At 34.0% G+C, this 23,013-nt stretch overlaps 3 protein-coding genes across 8 annotated transcripts; 1 reads left to right on the top strand and 2 right to left on the bottom strand.

Annotated features, from left to right (window-relative positions):
• The first annotated feature begins 688 nt into the window (after positions 1-688).
• Positions 689-10,448, top strand: HD2C (histone deacetylase 2C). Of its 3 annotated transcripts, none has more exons than XM_028075192.2 (10): positions 689-816; positions 1,684-1,754; positions 1,850-2,067; positions 2,193-2,215; positions 2,303-2,338; positions 2,415-2,578; positions 3,088-3,198; positions 3,272-3,362; positions 9,851-9,974; positions 10,068-10,448. In XM_028075192.2, exons 1-10 carry the CDS (start codon positions 804-806, stop codon positions 10,126-10,128), a joined length of 912 nt encoding a protein of 303 aa, XP_027930993.1. In that variant the 5' UTR covers positions 689-803; the 3' UTR covers positions 10,129-10,448. The 3 variants fall into 3 exon arrangements, with proteins under 3 accessions (XP_027930993.1, XP_085529597.1, XP_085529599.1); XM_085673471.1 differs by having other exon boundaries at positions 789-879; XM_085673473.1 differs by lacking the exons at positions 9,851-9,974; positions 10,068-10,448 and adding an exon at positions 6,813-7,215 and having other exon boundaries at positions 789-879.
• A 1,077-nt stretch (positions 10,449-11,525) lies between these two features.
• LOC114185273 (splicing factor U2af small subunit B-like) lies at positions 11,526-15,596 on the bottom strand. 4 transcript variants are annotated; one of them, XM_085673469.1, is made up of 5 exons: positions 15,166-15,596; positions 14,986-15,067; positions 13,717-13,843; positions 13,174-13,619; positions 11,526-11,882 (listed from the first exon to the last, which is right to left on the bottom strand). In XM_085673469.1, exons 1-4 carry the CDS (start codon positions 15,499-15,501, stop codon positions 13,223-13,225), a joined length of 942 nt encoding a protein of 313 aa, XP_085529595.1. In that variant the 5' UTR covers positions 15,502-15,596; the 3' UTR covers positions 11,526-11,882; positions 13,174-13,222. The 4 variants fall into 4 exon arrangements, with proteins under 4 accessions (XP_085529595.1, XP_085529593.1, XP_027928717.1 ...); XM_085673467.1 differs by having other exon boundaries at positions 11,526-11,874; XM_028072916.2 differs by lacking the exon at positions 11,526-11,882 and adding an exon at positions 12,923-13,020.
• A 1,832-nt stretch (positions 15,597-17,428) lies between these two features.
• LOS2 (Enolase) lies at positions 17,429-22,251 on the bottom strand. The gene is made up of 17 exons (XM_028074210.2): positions 22,024-22,251; positions 21,685-21,748; positions 21,379-21,443; positions 21,234-21,281; positions 20,954-21,040; positions 20,791-20,871; positions 20,377-20,478; positions 20,210-20,290; positions 19,322-19,396; positions 19,161-19,223; positions 18,987-19,064; positions 18,504-18,698; positions 18,343-18,393; positions 18,157-18,245; positions 17,938-17,989; positions 17,789-17,845; positions 17,429-17,709 (listed from the first exon to the last, which is right to left on the bottom strand). Exons 1-17 carry the CDS (start codon positions 22,087-22,089, stop codon positions 17,629-17,631), a joined length of 1,335 nt encoding a protein of 444 aa, XP_027930011.1. The 5' UTR covers positions 22,090-22,251; the 3' UTR covers positions 17,429-17,628.
• Positions 22,252-23,013: the final 762 nt, after the last annotated feature.

The raw sequence follows: 23,013 nt of genomic DNA, 5'->3' as shown, positions 1-23,013 counted from the left end.
CCAAGCCCAAAGTATTTTTTCTACACCATTTATAATTTTTTTTTTGTAACTATCACTTAAATACTAGTATATTTTTTTAACGAAATTTAAAATTAACTCCACATACCTCTCATAAATATATTTTAAATGCACCGCTGAATAAATTAAAAGTTAAACACAGTTTAAATTTAATGAACACTTTTTCATTTTATTTTACACTTATATTAATTAAGAGATAAAAAACAACTATTTACAACTTCTTGATGAAAATTATTGTATTGATTATTATATTTATTTTGGTAAATGTAAAAAAAATATAAATATATATAAATAAACAATATGTTTTCACTAACATAAACAAGAGGAATAAAATTTTTATTTCAGTGAGTAAAAGATGAATAATCGAATTTTTATATTTGTTATTATTTATATTATTAATAAAATATTATTTTCTTTTTAGTATATTTACTTTTTTAATTTTAATATTTAAATAATTATCTTTAAATTTTAATAATTATTTTAATAGTTAAATAATTATTTTTGCTTTTAAGCGAATTTTTATTTAAATATAAATATTTTAAAATTAAAATAAGTATTTTATATATATTTTTTAAATGACGGTTTATTTATTATATTATTATTGTTATAAAAAGCGTGACGTCGAATAGTAAATATAAAAGTTTTGTAAAATAAATAATTTATTCAAATTAAAAATATGAAATAATAAGTAAGGTACGGATCCCTAAATAAATGTATATCACATCCTTGAAACTGTTCGACTTTTTTTGGAAACATTTTCTCTTCCCTGGACCGTCTCTGCAACCATGGAGTTTTGGGGTAACATCGTCTCTTACCAGTTCGCTCTTCTCTTGGTTTCCGTAGCCATTTATCTTCTATTTCGTGTGTTTTTATTCTTAATTTTTCTTCTTACAATTTTTTACTGTATAAATTTGTTAATCTAGAACAGTCTCATGGTTGTTTTTTTTTCTTTTTTCATTTTCTTGGGGAGGTAAGCATTCCTTCAGTTTTGTTATAATGGGTTGAACTCGTGCTTATGCTATGTTTATTAGACAATCCAATATCTTCATCCATAGATTTTATTTTTAATTCCTGTATTTCATTATGTAGGGTAATTGTCTTAGGTTTTGTCAAGTTTGGTTTTTGTTTAATATTGGTACGAATCGATCAGATTTTCTGTAGTTTAGTCACTCTTTACTTAACTCTTAACAATTATGGTCACCAACCATCGTGCATGTTATATGCCACCGGTGCCTCTTTCTAGTAATTGTTAATCACTTCATATAGGTCATTTGCCGAGTGGTCGAGTTTGCGAAAAACTTCATCGTTCTACCAACTTTTGGAGTGTGTCATTGAAGTATTTGACCCCAGAGTTTCTATTATGAAAAAAATTGACTGTGATGTTTTATATTAAAATTTAATGCCGAAGTTTTAAAGGTGGGTCCTGTGCAGTGTCAAACTATTTGCAACTGCAAAAGTAGTTAAATTGTTTCCCTATTTGGGTTTATTCATCCTGTTGAAAGAGATCTTAGGCTGGGGTGCAGAATGGAGTTAAATAATGCTTTTTGTGATTGAATCCCATCGTATTATATAAGCATGCAGAAAAAAAATTGCATTTGATGTTTTTCACGGGGACAAAAAGCATTACTAAACTAAGACCATATTTCTATTTTCTATCTATTTTAGGTGTTGAGGTGAAAAGTGGAGAATCTCTCAAAGTTGATCCAGGAGACGACAAGATTATCCACCTTTCAAATGTATATCTTTATTCATTAACAAATGAACTTGGAGTCATCAACCTTATTTGGAATTAATAATGGTTTGTTTAAATGATTGAATCATCATTTGACAGGCATGCCTGGGCGATGTGACTAAGGCTAAAGGAGGTGAATCGGTGGCCCTGAATGTGAAGTTTGGTAACCAGAAGCTTGTGCTTGGAACGCTTTCTACGGCTAAATTTCCTCAAATATCTTATGATTTGATATTTGAGAAGGAATTTGAGCTATCCCATAGTTGGAAAAATGGGAGTGTCTTCTTTACTGGATTTAAAGCTCAATCTCAGTCGGAGTCATATCCTTTAATACTATTTATTACTTTTGAATACATATTTTCTCTTGACAATCTTTGATACATACTGTAATCTCCTCATTAATAATGCTAAGGTGTCCTTAACTTCATTCTCCTTTTATCCTTACTGATAATGATGAAGATTCTGATGGTGAGATAATTAGCTAGAATATTATTGGTATTGTTGTTGTTATTATTATTATTATTAACTGAACTTATTCTATTGTATTTCTTTCAGATCTTGATGAAGATATTCCAGTTAGTGCTGCCAATGGTAAATATGTCCGTCTGCTTTAGCTAGAATGTCATAAAGCAGTTTATCTAGTGTATATTGTGAACCATACATGTAGGTAAACCTGAGTTTGAGGTGAAGCATGGTGTCAAACCTGATGAAGCTAAACAGAAGAAGACAACAGATCCAAAGAAGAATGAGAAGGTTAAGGAAAAGGATGCAAATGGTGAAGATGAAGATTCATCCGAATCTGATTCTGACGGTGATTCAAGTGAAGATAAGGTATTTGTATAATCGTAGGTATTTGTAACAAAAATGCATGACATTGACTTTACTAGGTATGAGAGAAACTTGATGGTTTGGGAGTAAAAACCTTCTTTTGTTTTCTCATGTATGTCTACTCTTCTATTTTGGTTTTCTTTTGTTGGATGTGAATATCTTGTCATCACATATCAGTTTGTGAATACAAAATTTGTTGATGATGATTATAGTTCAGTTATGTTATCTGTTGTCCAATCTGTCTTTTAATCATTTTCTCATTATTCAGCCAACCCGTCATAATAAGTATTGTCAACTGTCTGGTCGAAGTAAGATTTTGAAATATGTTTTCTGTTTTACATGTTTGTTAGCTGGATAATCATTGTCAGAGGCATTGTGTTTCTTCTCTGTATTGTTTCATCTGGTATTGGCTTGCTATTTTAGTTAGTAAGACTTTGGATTGAAGGACAATTTTAATGATTGATTTTTAAGTTTAATTTATTGTTATTTTGCTGTGATGATATATTGTTTAGCCCACAGCAAATGGTGACATAGAAAGTAGCGAAGGTGATGAGGACAGTGATGATGAGGATGATGACGAGGATGAGGATGATGAAGAATCTGATGAGGAGACACCCAAGAAGGTAAGGAGGGACTATGGAGTGTTTGATTTTTGTTGTTGGTTTTGGATTTAACTTCCATTTTTTTCTCATTTAGATTGAAGCAGGCAAGAAGCGGAATATTGACTCTGCCAACAAAACAACTGTCCCTGTGAAGAAGGCAAAATTTGTCACTCCTCAGAAGCCTGGTTAGTTGGCCTAGATTCCCCCTCCCCCTCCAAACTTTGTTTCTTGTGTGAGATTTGTTTAAATAACCTCTATGTTTTTCACCCCAAGCCTTATTTTGTTTGTACTTGTTTGGGTGCGCTAAATTGGATAAATTAAGTTGTGAATAATGTAATTTAGATGTGAGGTTTTACGGTAGTTAATAGCCTTATGCCATTACTTGCTTCTTGGTCTCCCAATGCTAAATTGGATATTTTAAGTTGTGAATAATTTAATTTAGATGTCAGGATTTAGGGCAGTTAATGAAAACATTGTGTGCTTTATGAAGTCGGCATGGTCATGACGCTTTTAGCTCATCATGTCAGATTTTCTTGAAGCTGTCCTTATACTTGGCTGTTATTGAAAATCACAGCTGCAATCATGCATTTAGTTACTAGTCACTATTCTAGTCAGGGGAAAGCCCCTCACTTTACCCCTTTTTTTCATGTGGCTTGCCATTTATTTGCTTAAGAGATTTTTCTGATATCATTTGACTTATGGTCAAACTTATAGGGTTGGAATCTTTCTCCTAAAATCATCTGCCTCCCCGACTGGATGTACTATAAAGCAATGCTAGATGGATAAAAGGAACATTGTGATATCAGAGAAGATATGTTAAACATTGTAGTTTACAAGTAGTAGGGGTTAAAGCTCTATACTTGACTTCACACTATAATGAAGAAACTATATTATATTAAGCCCAATAAAATCATTTTAATTAAGTCAAATAAATAACTATATTATATCTTATTCTAAGAAAAAACACGACAGTACACTAACTCAAGTTAGTATAGTGGAGAGAAGGGTTTCAAGTAGAACATATACCTTTCTGAGCAATAGGTCAGTAATTTTTGGCGAACAGGGAAGGTCTTCAGCTTTTGTTTTCACCTGCGAGTTAGACTTGGTTTGGTTCTGTTCTTTTGATCCTACCAGTTGTACCTGGTTGTTGTCCTTTTTACCTCAATTTTTTTTTTCTGTTTCATGTTTAGTTGCAGAAAATGTAAAATGTCTGGAAGTGGGACTGGTTATGTTATTTACATATATTATACGGGTTTCCCGGGTCTGTGTAGACTCTCTCAGGTCTGGTAACTTTGAGCAAGGGTGCTTATTTATGTTGAGAAAATGAAATCAATACAATAAAAAATGAAGATTTAATATCCTCTGATAATAAAGATATAATGCGGAAATAAATAAAATTATTCTTAATAATAACTACATATATAATCTAGATATTCCTGATTATAAAAGGATTTGCACCTTATGTATAGGTTGTGAGATTATTCCTATTTATAATGTGTACAACATGTGCAATAGAAAAAACCTAAAACATTTAGATAAATGTGAATTAAAAAGCCATAATCTTGCAACATTTGATATATGCCCGTACTTTCTTTCTATTACAAAATCTGATGTGGATTCTTAATGCAGACATGTTTATGCTAGCCCATATTTTCATAAAAACCAGGGCATTGAAACTCTAAACCATTATCTGATCTTAGAATCTTGATTCATGCTTGAAATTCAGTTTTGATAAAAATAGTGAAGCCATGTAATAGTTTCCTGGTCTCAATTATGGTTTTCATAAGTAACAACCATTTATCAGCTATAGTTAGGAAATACTTCTTTTCATGCATGAAAGAATGGAAAGCGGCTGCCAGTTATCAATGTAGGTTAAAGCGAAAGGTTGTTATGCAAAATATATGTTAGAGGGAAAAGACAACTTTTGTTCTTTTTGTAAAATGAGAGGTGTCACAAACTCTTTTATTCACATATTTCACATATGGATAATTTGTACAAATGCGGCCCATCATCTTATTGGAAAGGTTGCCAAGTCTGTAAAGCTAAAATCAAACGTTAAACAGTTTTTGTTCCTGCAGAAACAATAACAAATTATTATGAGACTCAAATCTTATCTTACCCCAATCTTTGAACCTCCTGGATGTGTGCTCTTCTGCTTTGTTTGACATATCTTGGTGCTTGGTGGAACATTTTGGGGATTACATGCAGAAAGGGCTCTAACGATCAAGTCAGCAAAAGTTCTCAAAGTCAAATATCAATTTTTAGCACTAATGAATTGCGTACCTTTTATTGCTGGGTTCACCCTTATTTATAGGAGATTAATCATATTGTACTAGTTTTACGTTATGGGCTGGACCTTCATTGGGCTCATATGGGCCTGATTAAACCTAGGCCTTAGGTTCCACGTTTTCCCTATGGGTTTAGCTATTTTATTCAAAGTTAAAGTAGGTGGGCTACTAGTTAAACAGTTTAATGAATATGTTCGTTAAGTGTTTTTTCCTCGTATAGTATTATAGCAAGTTCGATAAGAACTTAGTTAGCGGCTTTTTACTAAGTTGGCGGCCCCTCGTATAGTATTATATTAAGTTCGATAAGAACTTAGTTAACGGTTTTTTAATAAGTTGATGGCCCAATCTGAGTATCGTGGCAATGGCTAACTTAACCATTGGTTTATGGCGGTTAATCCGGCCAGTATGGTACACCAACCTTTAGAAATATTTGTCATGTTAAAGGCTTTTTACAAGTGTTTTGGTTTTTAAAAGAAAAAATCCTTTCTTTGGGATGCACCCCTAGGGTATGGTAGCCCCCAACCTCTAGAAGCTGGAGCAACGCTGAGGTTATAAGAAGGATATGAATGGGTGACTTTGGATGTGAGAACTCAGTATGCGTTATTCAGATGGACCCGATTGCTGGATTCGTGGTTAAAATGTATCCCTGTGTTTGAGAAGGATACCTCTCCGAATATTGTATCTTTAAAACGAGTTAGCATCGTGGACTTTGTGTGTCACAGATAGGAGCAAGCTGAGGAAGGGTTCTTTTACACATATATGTGCCATTTTTCTCCAGTGCACATGAGACTTCCCTTTGATGACTTCACTATGGGAGTACTACTACTTCTAAATGTTGCGCCAACTCAATTGCATCCCAATAGTTGGGGGTACTTACAAGCGTTCAAACTATTATGTCAATCACTATACCTTCGTCCCTCTCCTTAGTGTTTCTTGTATTTTTATGATACTCGGCCGAGAGATCCAATCACCTAGCTGTCTCTGGTTATCCGGCTGGGTATAAGTATTTTGGACGCTTTTTTGCATTCATTCAAGCATTTCAAAGATGACTTCTTCAAGGTTGTTGTGAAGTAGCCAGGCCGCTCATTATTTTATAATGAGGATTGGAGTACCAAATTCTTGTTTAGCTAGACGTACAACCCTCAACGTTACAAGGGGACGAAGAAGGTGGAGTTGTTGGCGGATGATGGTGGATAGTAGAAGTTCTGGAGAGATTTAGTGATACTTAGGGTTTAGTTAGGATTTATTTATTAGTGCACCCTCTTGTTGATTTGGAAGGTATCATGTTTTATTTCCTTTGTTTCCTTTAGAGTAAGAATGATAATGAATTGTGTGGTTGTGATGTAGGTCATATGACTCAACTGGGAAAGAAAAATCTAAGTCTTTTCCAGAGCCTGAGGAAGGAGTTGACCGAAAAATCCAAAAATGCTGGGGATACTGAAGTTCCCAACATGCAGGATCCACTAGTAGAGGTTTGAGTACACGGTGGTACAAAAAGAAAGGCAACAATCCCTATTCAGAAGGGTGTCGGAAAGGACATTAAAAGGATTATGACTGAGCTTCTGGGACCGAGATCGTCCTCAGGAATTAAGAGACCTGAGGTTGGTCTCATAGAGTTGCCGGAGACAACCGTTGGCTGTGACATCGAGATCAATTTAGAGGAGGCTGTGCTATCTTCTCTGGATAACATGGAGCCTATCGCTATGGCAAAGGCAATGGTGGAGTTTAATAGCAAAGCCCTGATCCTGTGTCGAAGAGTGGGCTGCCTGCTGCAGAAGGAACTTAAAGAAGGAGGAAAGGCTAAAATAGAGCAGGTCAATGAAGAGTTAAAGGTGTTGCAGGCTAAGTATGAAGTGGACAAGGCAGCCTGGGATAGGGAGAGGGAAGAGCTAGTTGCCGAGAAAAAACAACTAGGTTCTTGGAAGGTGAGGTGTTTAGATTCAGAGAAGAAAATGAAGGAGAAGATTGAAGATTTGGAGGCGAACAACGACGAATTGAAGGAGAAATATCAGAGGATAGAGAGCGAACTAGAGGATTTGAAGGACTATATAGTTCAGGAGCACATAAATGGCTTCCATAAAGGCTTGAGGCAGGCGGCATTATTTTATAAGGAGGTGGATGCTACGGATCCTCGTTATGATGTGTATAAAGATGTCTTTAAGGGGCGCCTGTTGGACGAGGAAGAGATGGATTCTGACCAGCCCGTGGAAGAGCCTGAAGCTACTGTTGATCCCGCTGTTGAGGAGGAGGTGACGGCGAATGATGAGGCTGAGATTACTACAAAGTGATTTTATTTTGATAACATTTATTTTTGTTTCGGGTCCAAGTTTGTAATAACTCTTACTTTTTATCAGCCGTGAACATCTTATCGTATTCGCATATTACTTCGCGAAATATATTGCTCTTTCTTTGATCATTCTGCTTATGCACTTGTATTCTCTGTTTTAAAATGTTGCTTTCGCGTGCTTAATGTTTGATCGTTTTGCGTATTTTAGAATATTTGTTGACCGCTTACTTGTATTGGGTATTTTGCATAGCAATTATGAGATATGTAGTTGATATAAACTTGTTGAAAGTTTGTAATAAAGTAGTTGGCATGAAATATGTAATAATTTTTATTCGACCAGGACCGCCTATCTAAGTAAGCGGTAGGGAACTTGAAATAATTGTGTTTGACTAAGTAAGTAGTAGGAAACTTGAAATAATTTTTTTTTTGTTCGACCAGGACTGCCTACCTAAGTAGACGGCAAAGAACTTAGAAATGCTCGACCAGGACCGCCTATTTAAGTAGGTGGCAGGGAACCTTGATTTTATTGATTGTTTGGGTGCCTCATTAAAAACTCCGGCCAAAACCTTCCTTAGGTAAAAATGTTGAATGAGGAAAAAGAGTACACTTAGGGTTACATAATAGGGTTACATGGATCATCTTGTTCAACCTGATTTTTAAAGTAAAATTTGATATGAGATACATTCCATGTGTTCGGTATTGGTTTTCCAGACAATTGCTCCAGTCTATATGCCCCCCTACATTTTCTCCTATCTTGTACGACCCATTCCAATTAGCTGAGAACTTTTCGTCTTTCTTTCTTGCGTTGCTTGCCATTCTTCACACCAGATTTCCTTTTATGAATGTGCGTGTTTGGAGTTTGGAGTTGTGCTTCCTTGTTGCCCTTTGTTTAATTGCCATGCTCCTCATGTGTGCCTTTCGCATAACAATGTTACTAGGTCTAGGTTTATGTGCAAACTTTCGTCGTTGAGCTTCTTGTTGTAACTTAGTCGTCTCAGAGAGGGTTCTCCGATTTCAATTGGAAGCATGGCTTTTGTCCTGTATACTAGACTAAACTAGACTAAACTAGACTAAACGATGACTCGTTCGTGGTGAATTGGTGTGTGCATTTGTATGCCCATAGTACTTCTAACAACTCCTGTGGCCATCCCCTTTGGATCCGTCTAGCCTTTTTTTCAATTCAACAAGGATTACTTTGAACCTCTCGGATGTGTGCTCTTCGGGCTTTGTTTGACATGTCTTCATATCTTAGTGCTTGGTGGAACATTTTGGGGATTACTAGCAGAAAGAACTTCAACGATCAAGTCAGCAAAAATTCTCAAAATCAAATCTCAATTTTTAGCATTAATGTGCGTACCTTTTATTGTTGGGGTCCACCCTTATTTATAGGAGATTAATCATATTTTAGTAGTTTTAAGTCATGGGCTAGACCTTCACTAGGCTCATATGGGCCTGATTAAGCCCAGGCCTTCCACGTTTTCCCTATGGGTTTTTAGCTATTTTATTCAAAGTTAAAATAGGTGGGCTACTAGTTATAAGGAAAACCGTATAGTTTAATGAATATGGTTGTTAAGTGTTTTTTCCTCTTATAGTATTATATTAAGTTCGATGAGAACTTAATTAGCGGCCTTTTACTAAGTTGGCGGCCTTTTAATAAGTTGACGGCCCTCGTATAGCATTATATTAAGTTCGATAAAAACTTAGTTAGCGGCTTTTTAATAAGTTGACAGCCTTTTAATAAGTTGACGGCCCAATACAAGTATCGTGGCAATGGATAACTTAACCATTGGTTTATGGCGGTTAATCCCGCCAGTATGGTACAGTTTTGATTTGAACAAGGTTAACAGAAGGTGTACTAGAATAGAAAATGGTGACTTAAAAAGACTATCATAAACAAAATTAATGGTTATTTACTATTCAAAGTGAAAAGGAATTGTGAGATAGATCTGATATTAAATGTAAACTCTGGGATGTACAAGATATTAAAAAGTTGAAAATGACTAGAAAAGCAAATTGTTTCTAGTTTAACCATGTTTGATTCCTTTACTTGTCACCACAGTAAAACTGAAATCATATTGATGAGAATTTATCTGTTCAGATAGCAAGAACGTTGTTCATGTTGCAACGCCTCACCCTTCTAAGCAGGCTGGAAAAGCAATTGCAGATAACAAGCGGCAGACTCCGAAGTCAGGAGGAGATTACAGCTGCAAGCCTTGCAACAGGTGATTAGGGATTTCTTTTCATACTGATTTGTCTCCTTTTTTTCAAGTAATCAGGAATATCAATTCATTCATAATTTTTAAATTGGTTTGCAGGTCATTTAAGACAGAAGATGGCTTAAACTCTCATAATAAGGCTAAGCACAGTGCTAAGTAAAGCTTTTCTTTTTGTTGGAGGCATGAGTATGTTAATGTTTATGGCTTTGGATGATAATGAAAACACGGTTTATTTGATGTAGAAGAGCTGGTTTATTTATGTTTGTTTCCAACTTTGATTAATCAACTGGAGACCGGATTTCCAGTTTTATATTTTTTGGGTTTGTGATTGCTGGCCATTTGAACCTGATCCTATGTAGGGTCTTTCAAACCGAACCCTTCCTTTATTATTGTCTTTGTGATGAAATGCCGAAATACTCCCTGCAACTTGTGAAATTACATTCCTAACGAAGTAAATTGGGAATTAAATGTTGCTGAAAAGCTATCAATGTTTTATCACTTTTATTAAGATATATCGAAGTCTTAAATAACGTCATGGTATGTTTAGTGGAACATTTGAATGTTAATACTCGCTTTGGGCTAAGTTTTGCTTCCATGACCTTTTTCCTTGCATGATGCATACAAAAGTCCTTAATATTTGATACGGCAAACACTGACCTAGAGACTATATACACTATTTTCCCCCATAATTTTAAGGCGTATGTTTATTTGTACGTCATATCTAAGTTATCTTGGTTTTACTTTTTTGTATTTACTTATGGTACACTATACTTTAATATATCTCCAATTTATGTAACATATCCATTTGTTACATATATATATATATATATATATATATATGATATTTTAAAATATTTTATTGATATTTATTTATATGATAATAATAATTTATATATTTTTATGTTAATAATATTTAGTACATTGATTTTAATTTAGATTTACATAAGAAAAATTATATATTTTTAATATATAAACTAATAATATTTATATATAACAATAATTTATATATTTTTATGTTAATAATATTTAGTACACTGATTTTAATTTAGATTCACATAAAAATAATTATATATTTTTCATGTTTTAAAAAAATTATATATTTTTCAATATATAAACATCAGGTGTTTTGTATCTTATTATTTTTTAAATTAGTGTATTAATATAAATTAGTGTATCAATATATTAGATACATTTATGTATCGTATTTGTGTATTATACATTATAGATATGTATCATATGTATTATACATTATAAATGCGTATAAAATCTATGGTACTAATTAAATTTACATGTCACATTATAATTATAAGTACTAACTAAATTTACAAGTCAACCTTCAAGGTAATCATAAAAGAAATGTCCCAATTATAAGTACACTAATTGAAATAAAATGAGATGTTCAAAATGATAATTTCAAAATTTTGAAGGATTATATCATGATTTATTTTGATAAATTAGATAGTAGTAATTTATGAAACTTTCCTGAGAAACCATATCACTTTATAAAAAGAAAGTGTCATAAAATGAAACCAAAAACACTTGGCAAATACCCAATAATTTTAATGAAACCAAAAATACCTTTATTTTTTATGCTTCTGAAAATAATGGGCTGAGAGAAAATAGAAGAAAACACTACATTGATCAAACCCTGACTTTGCCTAAGGGCCTATCCATTGAACCAGTCTGCTAGCGTTTGTGTAATATCAACAAACGAATTTCACAGTGGATAAAACATCACAGTGGATTTATATAATGAGATAGCCGTTCTCCAATTCAGCAAACCAACGAGCCCATTCAATTCTCAATAGTACAGTAACAAATTATCAAGCGTTCTTCTTCAGTCGCACCAAACTAGGAGGATCACACTACAATTGAGAGCTGAGCACGGAAATGCTTAGTAGGAACCCTATTATGCTCAAAAGAACAAAGAAAAATATTTTAGTGCTGAGTGATATCTATTAAGAAAAATAAAATGAAAAATGTTAGGAACATCAGTTATAACAGAGATAAAATGCACCGTCAAATTTCTTTTACTCGTGGTTCAATTATAAAGTGTAATAAATTTTATAATAAGTTACCATGTAACTTTACTCACTACATAATTATCATATTTTATTTATTTATATATATATACATCAAATAGCATATGTATATGTTTATTCTAAAGATAATAAAATACAATACAAATAATTTGATATATATATCAAATACCATATGTATAAATTATTTATTTATTTTAAAAATAACAAAATACGACACATAATAAAAATATGTAAAATTCAACACGAAATATATGTAAATACAAATACTACGAAAAGATAAAAATCAATAGGTGTCATCATAATATTATCAGTAGGTGTCAAATGAGAAAAAAATGATGTTCGAATGACAATGATTTTTTCTATTATAATCAACGCTCAGAAATTGCGAGCTACAGATGCTCATGGTCTCCAACTTTTAGATTGGAATGTGTGAAATCTTTTACCGAAATTACAATTAAAATGTTACCTTGGACAAGTGCATTATAATATTTCTTAAAAATAACTTCAGGTACCTTTTTTCTAAAAAAAAAAACTGTTTCACATTTGAGAGATTAAAGAAGTTACATTGGAACACAGAATTTATTAAATACACTCCAAAACAAATGTAAAATTTATATAAAATTCAATGCAATAAAAATCTTGATATTTCTCCAGAATATTGTTAACTGAACTGATCCTAGACTATGAGTATTAAGTATATAGAAAATATATTTATCATACGCTGCTCTAAGTTTTATATGAATCCAGGCAAGTTGTGAGTAAAGCCATTTGCTAGAGACAGCTTTTTGAGTAAGTAAAAAACTTGGTAACGCATTTATTTAAAATCTATAGTTATTCACACTGAAATTCATACATCATTAATCTATTTTCATCTAAAAACCCTTGACTTCGGTAAAATCCAACAATACTCAATAACAGAATATGAAACATTCATAGCTGAACTTTATCAAATGTATCGCTTCATCCCAGCAACAAGTTAAACTCGCCGCTTTTCCCATTTTTCTTCCTCCCTTCAATTTGCAGAACATTACAATTGAAGCAGAAAATTGAACTGTTGTTACTATGGATATTACAAAGTTATATAACTAAATTGACAGTTTCAAATAGAATAACAATGGCAACTAAATCCACTAAGTAGGTGCAAACATCACAAAACAGATTACCTGCCACACTTACTACCAAATCTTGAGCCAAATAACTACGTTGTTGCTGCTATATCTGATGGTCACCAGATTCATTGCCATTCTGTGCACCACTCCGTTCTTGATAATCATTGCTTTTCGTATTGTTCTTGCTACCCGTTTCCTCTTGTTCCTTCTCCCTGTTCCATTGCTCTATCTTAGCTCTCCTTTCTGCACTACTTTCTCTGACCGGACTCCTATCCCTCCCCATTGGACTTCTACTTCGTTTTCCCCCTCTATGCCGAGGACTACGGCTTCTAGGCCTCCTAACATGGTGGCCATGCGGCCTTTCAAAATCTCTTCTGCCAGCATTACGGACAGAATGCGAATGTTCCCCATGGTTACGATTCCTTGGAGGGCTCCTGCTCCGGCTACCACTGCGGCCATTCCATCGTCTATTTCTTCCAAATAATTTCCTTCTCAAATCCCTGAAAATAAAAGAGTGAGGTTTAACCCAAGAAGAGCCATTTTATAAATGCAAGTTTGTGATCTTGAGAAGTATGAGAACTACAATGAATAGTCAACCTGCTAATCTTCTTCAGGTGCATGAAGTTGCAGTAGCCACCTCGATTGCATACATTCTCCTCATACTGCCTACAAGTTGCTTCTCGAAAATCCGTAACAGGAGAGAAATCAACAATGATTGGGCGACCTAGATGGATGAGTAAGTTATAAGTTTCAACACAACAGCAAGGTTTATTTCGAGATCGGGGTTGACAGTAAAAGAGTCCGCACAGCATTTTCTTACTAGATCCAAAAACATTGGGTCACCTTACAAAATTGACTTGCAAGATGAAGGTTGTCCTCCATTTATATACCTTAACGTGGTCATACCACCAGACAATGAAAGAATTCCAACACACTCCACCAAGACTAGACATTCTGAGAATGAAATTTGCAAGATTGACTGTAGTAGGTGACCAATAACAGGTGACTTGATAAACCCAACAAAAAATTTCAGTAGGATCGATTTTGATATCATCTAACTATCTGGGTTTGGACCCAACTCAAACCTCACAAAACCAGTAAGGTGAGCGTTGAACCCCACTTGCATACAACGAACGTGTGTGTGCATAGCCACCAAAGGTAAATATAAAGGACCATTGCATCCCAATCTTTATCCTAACTAGATGCAAAACAAGTAAAGTCAAAACAAGACATTGGAAAGATAATTTGAATAATAATAAAAAGCGGCCATGTGACCGAGCACAAAGTACTATGTCAAAATGCTCAAGACTCACAACAAAAGTAAAGGACGGGCAAAGAAAAGAGGATACTGCAAGGTAAAGAACTAAAACTCAACAAGGATATCTCCAACCTATTAACCCAAAAACTATCATTTTTTAGCAAGATTGCACATGTATTCTCACTGGTGGTAATCCTATTTGTAACATGTAGGACCATTATGAGTGGCAAACCTCTCCATTTGGAACAACTTGATATCTAGAAATTGTAAATATATATATATATATATATATATACAGAACTTGAATTTGGGACAATTAATCAATCTAAAAACGTCTCCATGCTAGTTAATTCACCGGTTGGATGGTAATATGAATATTATTATTGCTTACAAAAGAAAAAAACACAGAAAGATAAGTTTTTTTTTTCAAAAATGGCTTTCGTATTGATACTGCACCCAGCAACCTACCTTCCGATGATTACTTCACATTCGTAACAACTGCCGACACGCACAAACAACAACAGAATAAAAACCACAAACAATGAGAACACTTAAAACGAAATGGCAAAAACCCCAACCGAGGGGAAGTGAAAGGGCAAATGAAGGACCTGAATAAAATCTCCCGGTAAGATTCATGAGAGCGTTGGCAGCATGATCTTCTTCCCGAAATTGAACATACACATTCCCAACCTGCACAAAAACAACGGAATAAACAAAAAAACGATCCAGGTCGAAAATAAAAAAATGAAAAAAACGAGAGAGGTGAAAAGAGGGATTCTGAGAGAAACCATATGATCGGCGAGATTATCGCAGATATTCAAGCTCTGAATAGGGCCATACTTGCTGAGCTCCTCGAAGAGATCTTCGTAAAAGTCGTCGAAGTGATCCTGGACCTTGTCGGGGTCGAGAGATTGGGGTTGGGGCTGATTGGGGTTGGTGATGATGTTCATATTCATGTCGGGCCTCTGGTACATGTTCGACAGAACCAACGTTGGGCTGATTGTGGGCTTCGTGTGGAGCCGTGAACACCGGTCGCCGTGCCTGCAAGCGCCGATCTTGAAGTAGAACGGACAGTTAACCCTGTCCTTCTCCGTTCCGAATATCGATGCCAAGTGCTCCGCCATCTCTCCGTTAGGGTTAGGGTTTCGCTTTCGCTTCTTTTTTTTTCTCCTTCACTCCGCTATCTCTATCCTTTTATACACTCTCACTGCCTACACACTCCTCGCTTCTCTCCTCTCTCTCTCTGTTTTTTTTTTTTTAATTATTACATTAATTTGTTTTAAGTTTGCTTTAAAAAAAAAAATCGAAATTTCTAGTCGATTAAACTATTCTGCATCAGTTCATTCGCATGTTGCCTATTACACGGAAGATTTGTGTTTTTCTTTTTCAAATCAGTTTATTCAATTTTTATAATATTTCATTAATTTATTTTAAACTTAAATTTTGAACATAATTTTCTTAATTGGTAGACATAATTTTAATTAAAAGAAAACTAATGTTTGAAAAATATGTACGCTACTCACTTGTTTGTTTGATACGAGGATTATTACAGGCAGCTTTTATTACACAAATGCTCATTAGGCCAAACATGTGAATTGTCTGAGCTTTTTAACCATTTATAGGATTTTTTTTTGGAACTGGAAAATCTCCTCTACTTTTCTCAAGAAAAATAAAAAAACATTATTTTTCTCCGTGGAAAGTCGGCATCGGTTGAGTTTATCATTATCGGGACAGAAGGTTCAGATGTGTGTTGGGGCCTTGTCACGCACTTCATAATATATTTTCCTTTCCTTACTTAAATAAAAAACACATTGCTTAAAGAAAATAACAAATGTAATATTTTTATCAGAAATTATAGTGAAACATTTTTGTAACATTTAAGTGTTATATTCTTATGATTTTTTCTTTTTATTTATTGAAGAGTGTCTTTCTCATTTTTGCTAGTGTTGTATTTTCTTGACACCTTTTTTTGTTATTCAGAATTGCTTCACTTTAAAATCCTATGTGAGGAAAAAAATTATTTACCACTTAAATCAATAAAATATATTTAACTATTTGAGATGATTTTTTATTAATTTTGTATCTCATCAAACCAAATACATATATTATAATACAGTATAATGGGTTTATATTAGGCTGGGGTTCAATTTTATTGGGCCTAGGAATGGTCTCGGTAAATAGACTAAGTTGAGACAAAATCTTTCTGCACCCTACCAAAACTCTTCCACCACCCTATCACTTCCCAATAGACAGTTCCGGATTTTTTTTTTCGGAAAGCAATTACTTTCCCCGATTACGGAAATTATTTTTCGGAAGGGGCTTTGATGGGGTCAAGAAAAAAATGTGATGGGGTGTAGGAATCAACAGCCCGAAGTGGATGACATAAAGCTTATTTGTTCCAAAAATATATAAACTCTATATCATAGTCAATTGTACATATCTTTATCTTTTAACAGAATCTCCTAAAAGCTGATCAAGTAACATTTATTTCAGTCATCTGATTACAACTTTGATACATGTAAATAGCTATGAATGAATTTTAATACGTATAAAGATGATATGGTTAAAAGTTATTCTAAGTGTATGTCTAAATTTTGGAGTAAAAATGAAAAATTTACGCGGCATACAAGAGCCAGAGTCAGAAAAACTGGGCATCACTTTCAAGTCATCAGTTTCATATTTTGCCTTATTCGTCAGTGAGAACTTTGCTTTATTAAAGTTGGAAACTTTGGGCATCATTTTCCAAATAACCCGCCCACAGGGAGCCCTTGGAGACCATCATGAATGGACCACAAAGATTTGGAAACAGATTCGGGAAGCCATGGAAAGGTGATGCACTATTATGCTATAAAATCCCACGATTTTATTTAAAGACCCACAAGAATATGACACTGCAAATGTGTCAACGTCCTTCGCGGCTTGGCATAAGGACACTTATGCACTACATCGTCATCCAAAGAAATTGCTGCTATATCACGGATCAAGGGAAAAGGAAATTAACGTGGCAAGATAACCCGTAAAATTGGAACTAAACTGAAAGTAGGCATCAAGTATTAAAGCTAAATATGATTAAAAACATCTTTTAAAGTTTAAACACAGAACTATCAGCTCTGTGAATCACAACTCAAAATTATTGACAAGGTCTTTATGCCGACAATTATTCTAACTAACTTATTCATCACAACTGAAACCGCGAGGCCAAATCTCACTGCTCAAAACTCTGGGTCTCCAGGTTTTTCCACTTCAAAACTCTAGTATGGTTCCACAGGGGTACGGAAGTTAGCTCCAGCATACACTGCTTCAGCACCAAGCTCCTCCTCAATTCTCAAGAGCTGCAAAGAGCGCTCAAAGTTTACAAAAAAGACTTAACAATTAAGACTGAAACTAGTACAAAGAATGAACAACACTAACCTGGTTATATTTGGCAAGACGCTCTGACCTGCATGGAGCTCCAGTCTTAATTTGACCCTGTTGATGGAAAGGAAACATTAATATGGTGGATTTCATCAATGGAGTGATAATAACACAAAAGTTTAATTAATTAAACAAAGACAATATACCGTTGCCAAACCAACAGAAAGGTCAGCAATGAAGGTATCCTCGGTTTCTCCACTGCAACCAAAATATAAGGATGAGTATATAGAATTCGGTTAGCTGGTTAAAGATCTTACAGCCGTAGGATTTGTTGCACATTTCACAGCTGTCATCTGCGACTTTTCTGTGATTGGCCAAACCTACTGAAGATCTTACAGTTGTAGGATTTAAAAACAGATGCAAACCTTCTGTGACTGGCCATGACACCCCATCCAGCTTTTTTGGACATCCTAACAGCTTCAATACTCTCGGTCACAGAACCAATTTGATTGACCTGTTCATTTCAGATTTGTGTCAAATATGGTTCTTATATACATCTACTCAGTTCAAATAACTTTTCACATGAAATTTTATGAATAGAATAAGAGTACCTTGAGGAGAAGAGCATTGCATGCTTTGGTATCGATTGCTTTCTGAACCCTCTGTGTACACAAAATGCAAAAAGAAAAAAGTCAAAGGAAAATCCTTCGGGGGCTCTCCAACAGAATGAAGACATTTTTTGGGAGAAGTTTTGTTTGATCAAACAACAAACCTTGGGGTTGGTAACCAACAGATCATCACCAACAATTTGTACGTTGGTTCCAACCTCAGCAGTCAGCTTAGCATAGTGCTCCCAGTCATCCTGGTCAAAAGGATCCTCAATTGACACAATTGGGTACTCTGACACAAATGATTTGTACAGATCTTTCAAAGCATCGCCAGATATCTTCTGTGAGCCATCGTTGTTCTGCAGGTCAAACAGAAAAGGCCAAGAAATAATGAATCTAGATGTAAATATGTAAGAATGGTATCAATATTTTTATATATTTAATATAATATTTCTTCATACAGTCCATCCATTTATGTATGTATAGTCCATCCATTTATTTAATATTGTTTCCATTGAATGTCCAACACTCTTTGCTATGCATGTTTCCTTAATTTGGGATTATTCACATTTGCTTGTAATTAGATGTCTGGTTTTTATCACTTTCCAAAACAGTTGCAATAATAAGCTAAATAACAAAGAGCTCACATCTTCCTTGAAGTTCAAATCGTATGTTTTGTCCTCCTTGTAGAATTCGGAAGCAGCAACATCCATTCCAATGACAACCTAAGAACATAATAGCAATTTTCAAGGTTGTGTAAAAGAAGACAACTGAAAAGCCAAGCACCATAGACAGAATTTTGAAGAGAGAGAAATACTAACTTTGCCTGTGTAGCCAGCTTTGGCAATGGCAGTTTTGAGCAATTCCAAACCTTCCTTGTTTTCCTGAACAATCAAAAGAGCTTATCAGTTACTAGCCAAAAGGATGAGCTGGTACCAGACTTCCATGCATAAAAAGAAACGAGTTAAAAATCATCGTTGACCTGAATGTTTGGAGCAAAGCCACCTTCGTCACCAACATTTACTGCATCTTGGCCGTATTTCTTCTTAATCACAGACTGAAATAAAATGAGTGTAACACTTCGTAAATAACTATGACAAAGTAGCACCGATCTACAATCAAGTTGACAAACCATCGCAGCATGAAAACATTCACAGGATATACACCAGGCATAAGGTGTAATGATAACTTTAAGGGACCTGCTAACAGGGCGTGGCACTTGTTAAAAATAATTAATAAACATTGAATTTTACAAAACTTCATAATTAACTATAACAATAAAGGAATTCTTACCTCAATAATCATTAATGCAGTTTTATTTTATTTAGAGGACACAAAAATATTCATTAGTGTTATATAGTTGTAATTGATAATTTATTTGATGCATAAAATAATTCTTAATAAAATACTTTTAAAGTAGTTAAAAAAGCTTAAATTAACACAGAAAGCAACAAACGAAAATTAAAAAAAGAAAATTAAGCAACATGGTATATCAACAATCAAGTAATAAAGCGTTAAACATCTAAAATTATTTTATTATATAATAATTTTTTATTTTTGTGTACATTAAATAAATCATCAATTACAGTTGTATAACACTTATAGACATTTTTGTCCTCTAAATAAAATAAAATTGCATTAATAATTATTAAGACATAATTCATTTATCAAAATCAACTACAATTGTACAAGACTTATGAATTTATATTATTTTAATTAGCAGAGTTAATTATTTTAGATTTTAACCTAAATATAGTGAAATCAAGAATCATTGATTATACCTTAAACAGTGTTCTTAGAGCATGCACCTCTGGCAAAGTTTTAAAAATACATATGAGAAAAAGTTAATGGATGTAACATGCAAACTAACCTTCAAATTGTGATATACTTCTACGCCCATCTTCATGGCTTCCTTGAAAGAGGAAGCTCCCACGGGAAGAACCATAAACTCCTGCATATTCATAGTATGTCATAAATATCAGAAAGATGTCTTGCTTCATCTCTCACACAGACAGAAAAAGGTGTCTGAAATCATACCTGCATAGCGAGCTTGTTTCCAGCATGTGATCCACCATTAATGACGTTGAAAGCAGGAACAGGCAAAACCAACTTTTTGTTACCAGCAAGGTTTGCAATATGCTGCACCAAAAGAATGGAATGCCATGTCAGATATACGAAAACAACAGAAGACCCCAATCAAATAAAGATTGTAACTTTGTAAAAGAATAATTGTAAACAATCTGATGGTAAAATAACACAGCTATCTGGTCAATCTTGAACACTGGATTTCATAAAATTTAAATGGATTATAAAGAAGCCATCACAGTAGCAGATATTTTTATTTTGTCTTTAGACATATCACATACTTTCAGGACAACTTCAGTTACACAAGGGATCTGAAGAATCAATTACATCTAAGATGATTAAATACCACAGTTCACGAATAATTACCTTGTAAAGAGGAATTTTAAGGACACTGGCACCAGCTTTGCAGACTGCAAGAGACACTGCCAATATGGCATTTGCTCCAAGCTAAAACAGCAACGAAAATTGCATTAGAATTATATGAATCACAAAAAAAAATGCAAATTTCCAAATATACTCAGCTACGCACCTTTTGCTTGCACCAACCCCATTCGTTAACAGTTCCATCAAGCTGTTGAACCATTAAGTTGTCAATAGCTGTCTGCTGAGTTGGGTCCTGTTCATTATCACAAAATAGCAAAATAAAAATTAAATCAAGCTAAACAACCTTTAGCAATAGAACTGAACTTCCATGTTACAGGTTCGTATGTACTCAACTACAATTAGCCGCATAATGAGCAAGTCCTAACTTATGCAAAAGTTTCTTTAGCAACAACATTACAGTAAATCGTAAAATAAACTGAACCAACCTTGCCAATCAATGCAGGGGCAATAATGCTGTTCACGTTGTCAACAGCCTGCACGTGTAAAAAAGACCAGGTAAAAATCACACGAATAGATCAATCTAACAAGACAACCCCTTCACACTATTTAGTACACTAACATAAGACTCACCTTTGATACACCCTTTCCGAGGTAGTCGGATCCGCCATCTCTCAATTCAAGTGCCTCGTAAATCCCTGTCAAAGTTTAAAAAGAAAAAAATAGGTCTCAGCGATATTTCGAACACGCAAGCCACCAACAATACATGGGTTGTACATAAGTGAAAAAAAAATGGAAGCTGCCCCAAAGAGAACGCTGTACCGTACTACAAAAACACTATGAAATCATAACGTTCTTTTTTATTGGAACTTTGTAGGAAAACGACACCAAAAACTTTGCAGTGACAAATCGTAGTTGAGAGAAATGAGTGAACTATACCAGTGGATGCACCACTTGGAACAGCAGCTCTAGCAAAAGTACCATCGGAGCATGACAAATCAACCTAACATAACAACCATCCATCACATCAGAAAACTTTCTCATAACAAACCAACGCTCTATCTCGTCAGATTCAAATTAAGCCATGAAAAAAAAAACAGAAAAAAACAAACAAGCTGTGCGGATTTTAAAATAAAATCCATCCGAAAATAAATAATAAATAAAATACCGAGATGGATTAAAACTGTAATAACGGAAAAATTAAGCGGAAAAGTGAATATGGTACAGAAACATTGGACGTATCGAAATGGAAGAGGAGATGAGGGGGAGGAAGCGAACCTCGACGGTTGGATTGCCACGACTGTCGAAGATCTGACGGGCCTTGATGCTCACGATGGTTGCCATGGATTGCGCTTCGAGTGAGATCTGGAGTGAGTTGTTGGGAAGAAGAGGTAGAGTTTGAGGAGAGGCCTGAGTGGTGTGTGGGTTTATTTATATCTCCCAGTCCCAACTATGGCTCACTCACTTTTAGGTTTACCGAGCTTAAACTTCCTGTGATTTGTCTCGTTAGTCACATGTCACTTTAAGGAAAAACAACTTTTTGACACCTTAATTGTTCATTGCATTTAACCTTTTTTACGTTTATTGTAAATGAATTAGATCTCATGTTTCAAGTTCAGACATTAATCTTTCATCGTGTTTCTCAGTGAACTAAAATTTCAATCTTTTGTCATAGACAAATCATTCTTAGTTGTTTTTTAAGACAGGCACAAAGTTTGTTGGATTGAATGTCTGGAGTGAAAGATAGAAAGAAAATTAAATATTTATGGTATAACATAATTGGTAAAATGGATTATATAAATATCTTTTTATTTGTGTGAAAAATTTACTATTTACTGGTGCTTTTTCGTTTCTTTTCTTTTTTTGTTTACTTTAACTTTTATGTTTGTTTCTTTTTCTCTTCTTCTTCTTAAATTGGTAGAAGAAAACAATAATTTAAATATTAATAAAATGTTAATAGTATAATCTTAATAGAATATTTATGATATAATTAATTAATTTTAAAGTATATGATTTTTCTTATGCAAATCTAAGTGATATGTTTTTTTTTCCTTTTTTTTTCGTACTTTCTTTGTGTTTGATTCTTATTCTCTACTTTTTCTTAAATTAAATAAAGTAAACAGGGGCTTAGAAATTATATTCCGTCTCTATACTTAACTACGAGTGTAGTTAATATCTGTATACTTAACTATAAGTATGATTAATTAATTTCATATTAATTAATTTCATATTGCTTAAGAATAATTGTTACATTTCTTTATAATTCTT

This window comes from Vigna unguiculata, chromosome 1 (assembly GCF_037176805.1).
Source record: "Vigna unguiculata cultivar grain cowpea cultivar isolate G323 ecotype 2 chromosome 1, ASM3717680v1, whole genome shotgun sequence".
Classification (NCBI taxonomy): Eukaryota; Viridiplantae; Streptophyta; class Magnoliopsida; order Fabales; family Fabaceae; genus Vigna; species Vigna unguiculata.
The sequence above is the reverse complement of the archived record's forward strand: the minus strand, read 5'-3'. Positions and strand labels throughout refer to the sequence as shown.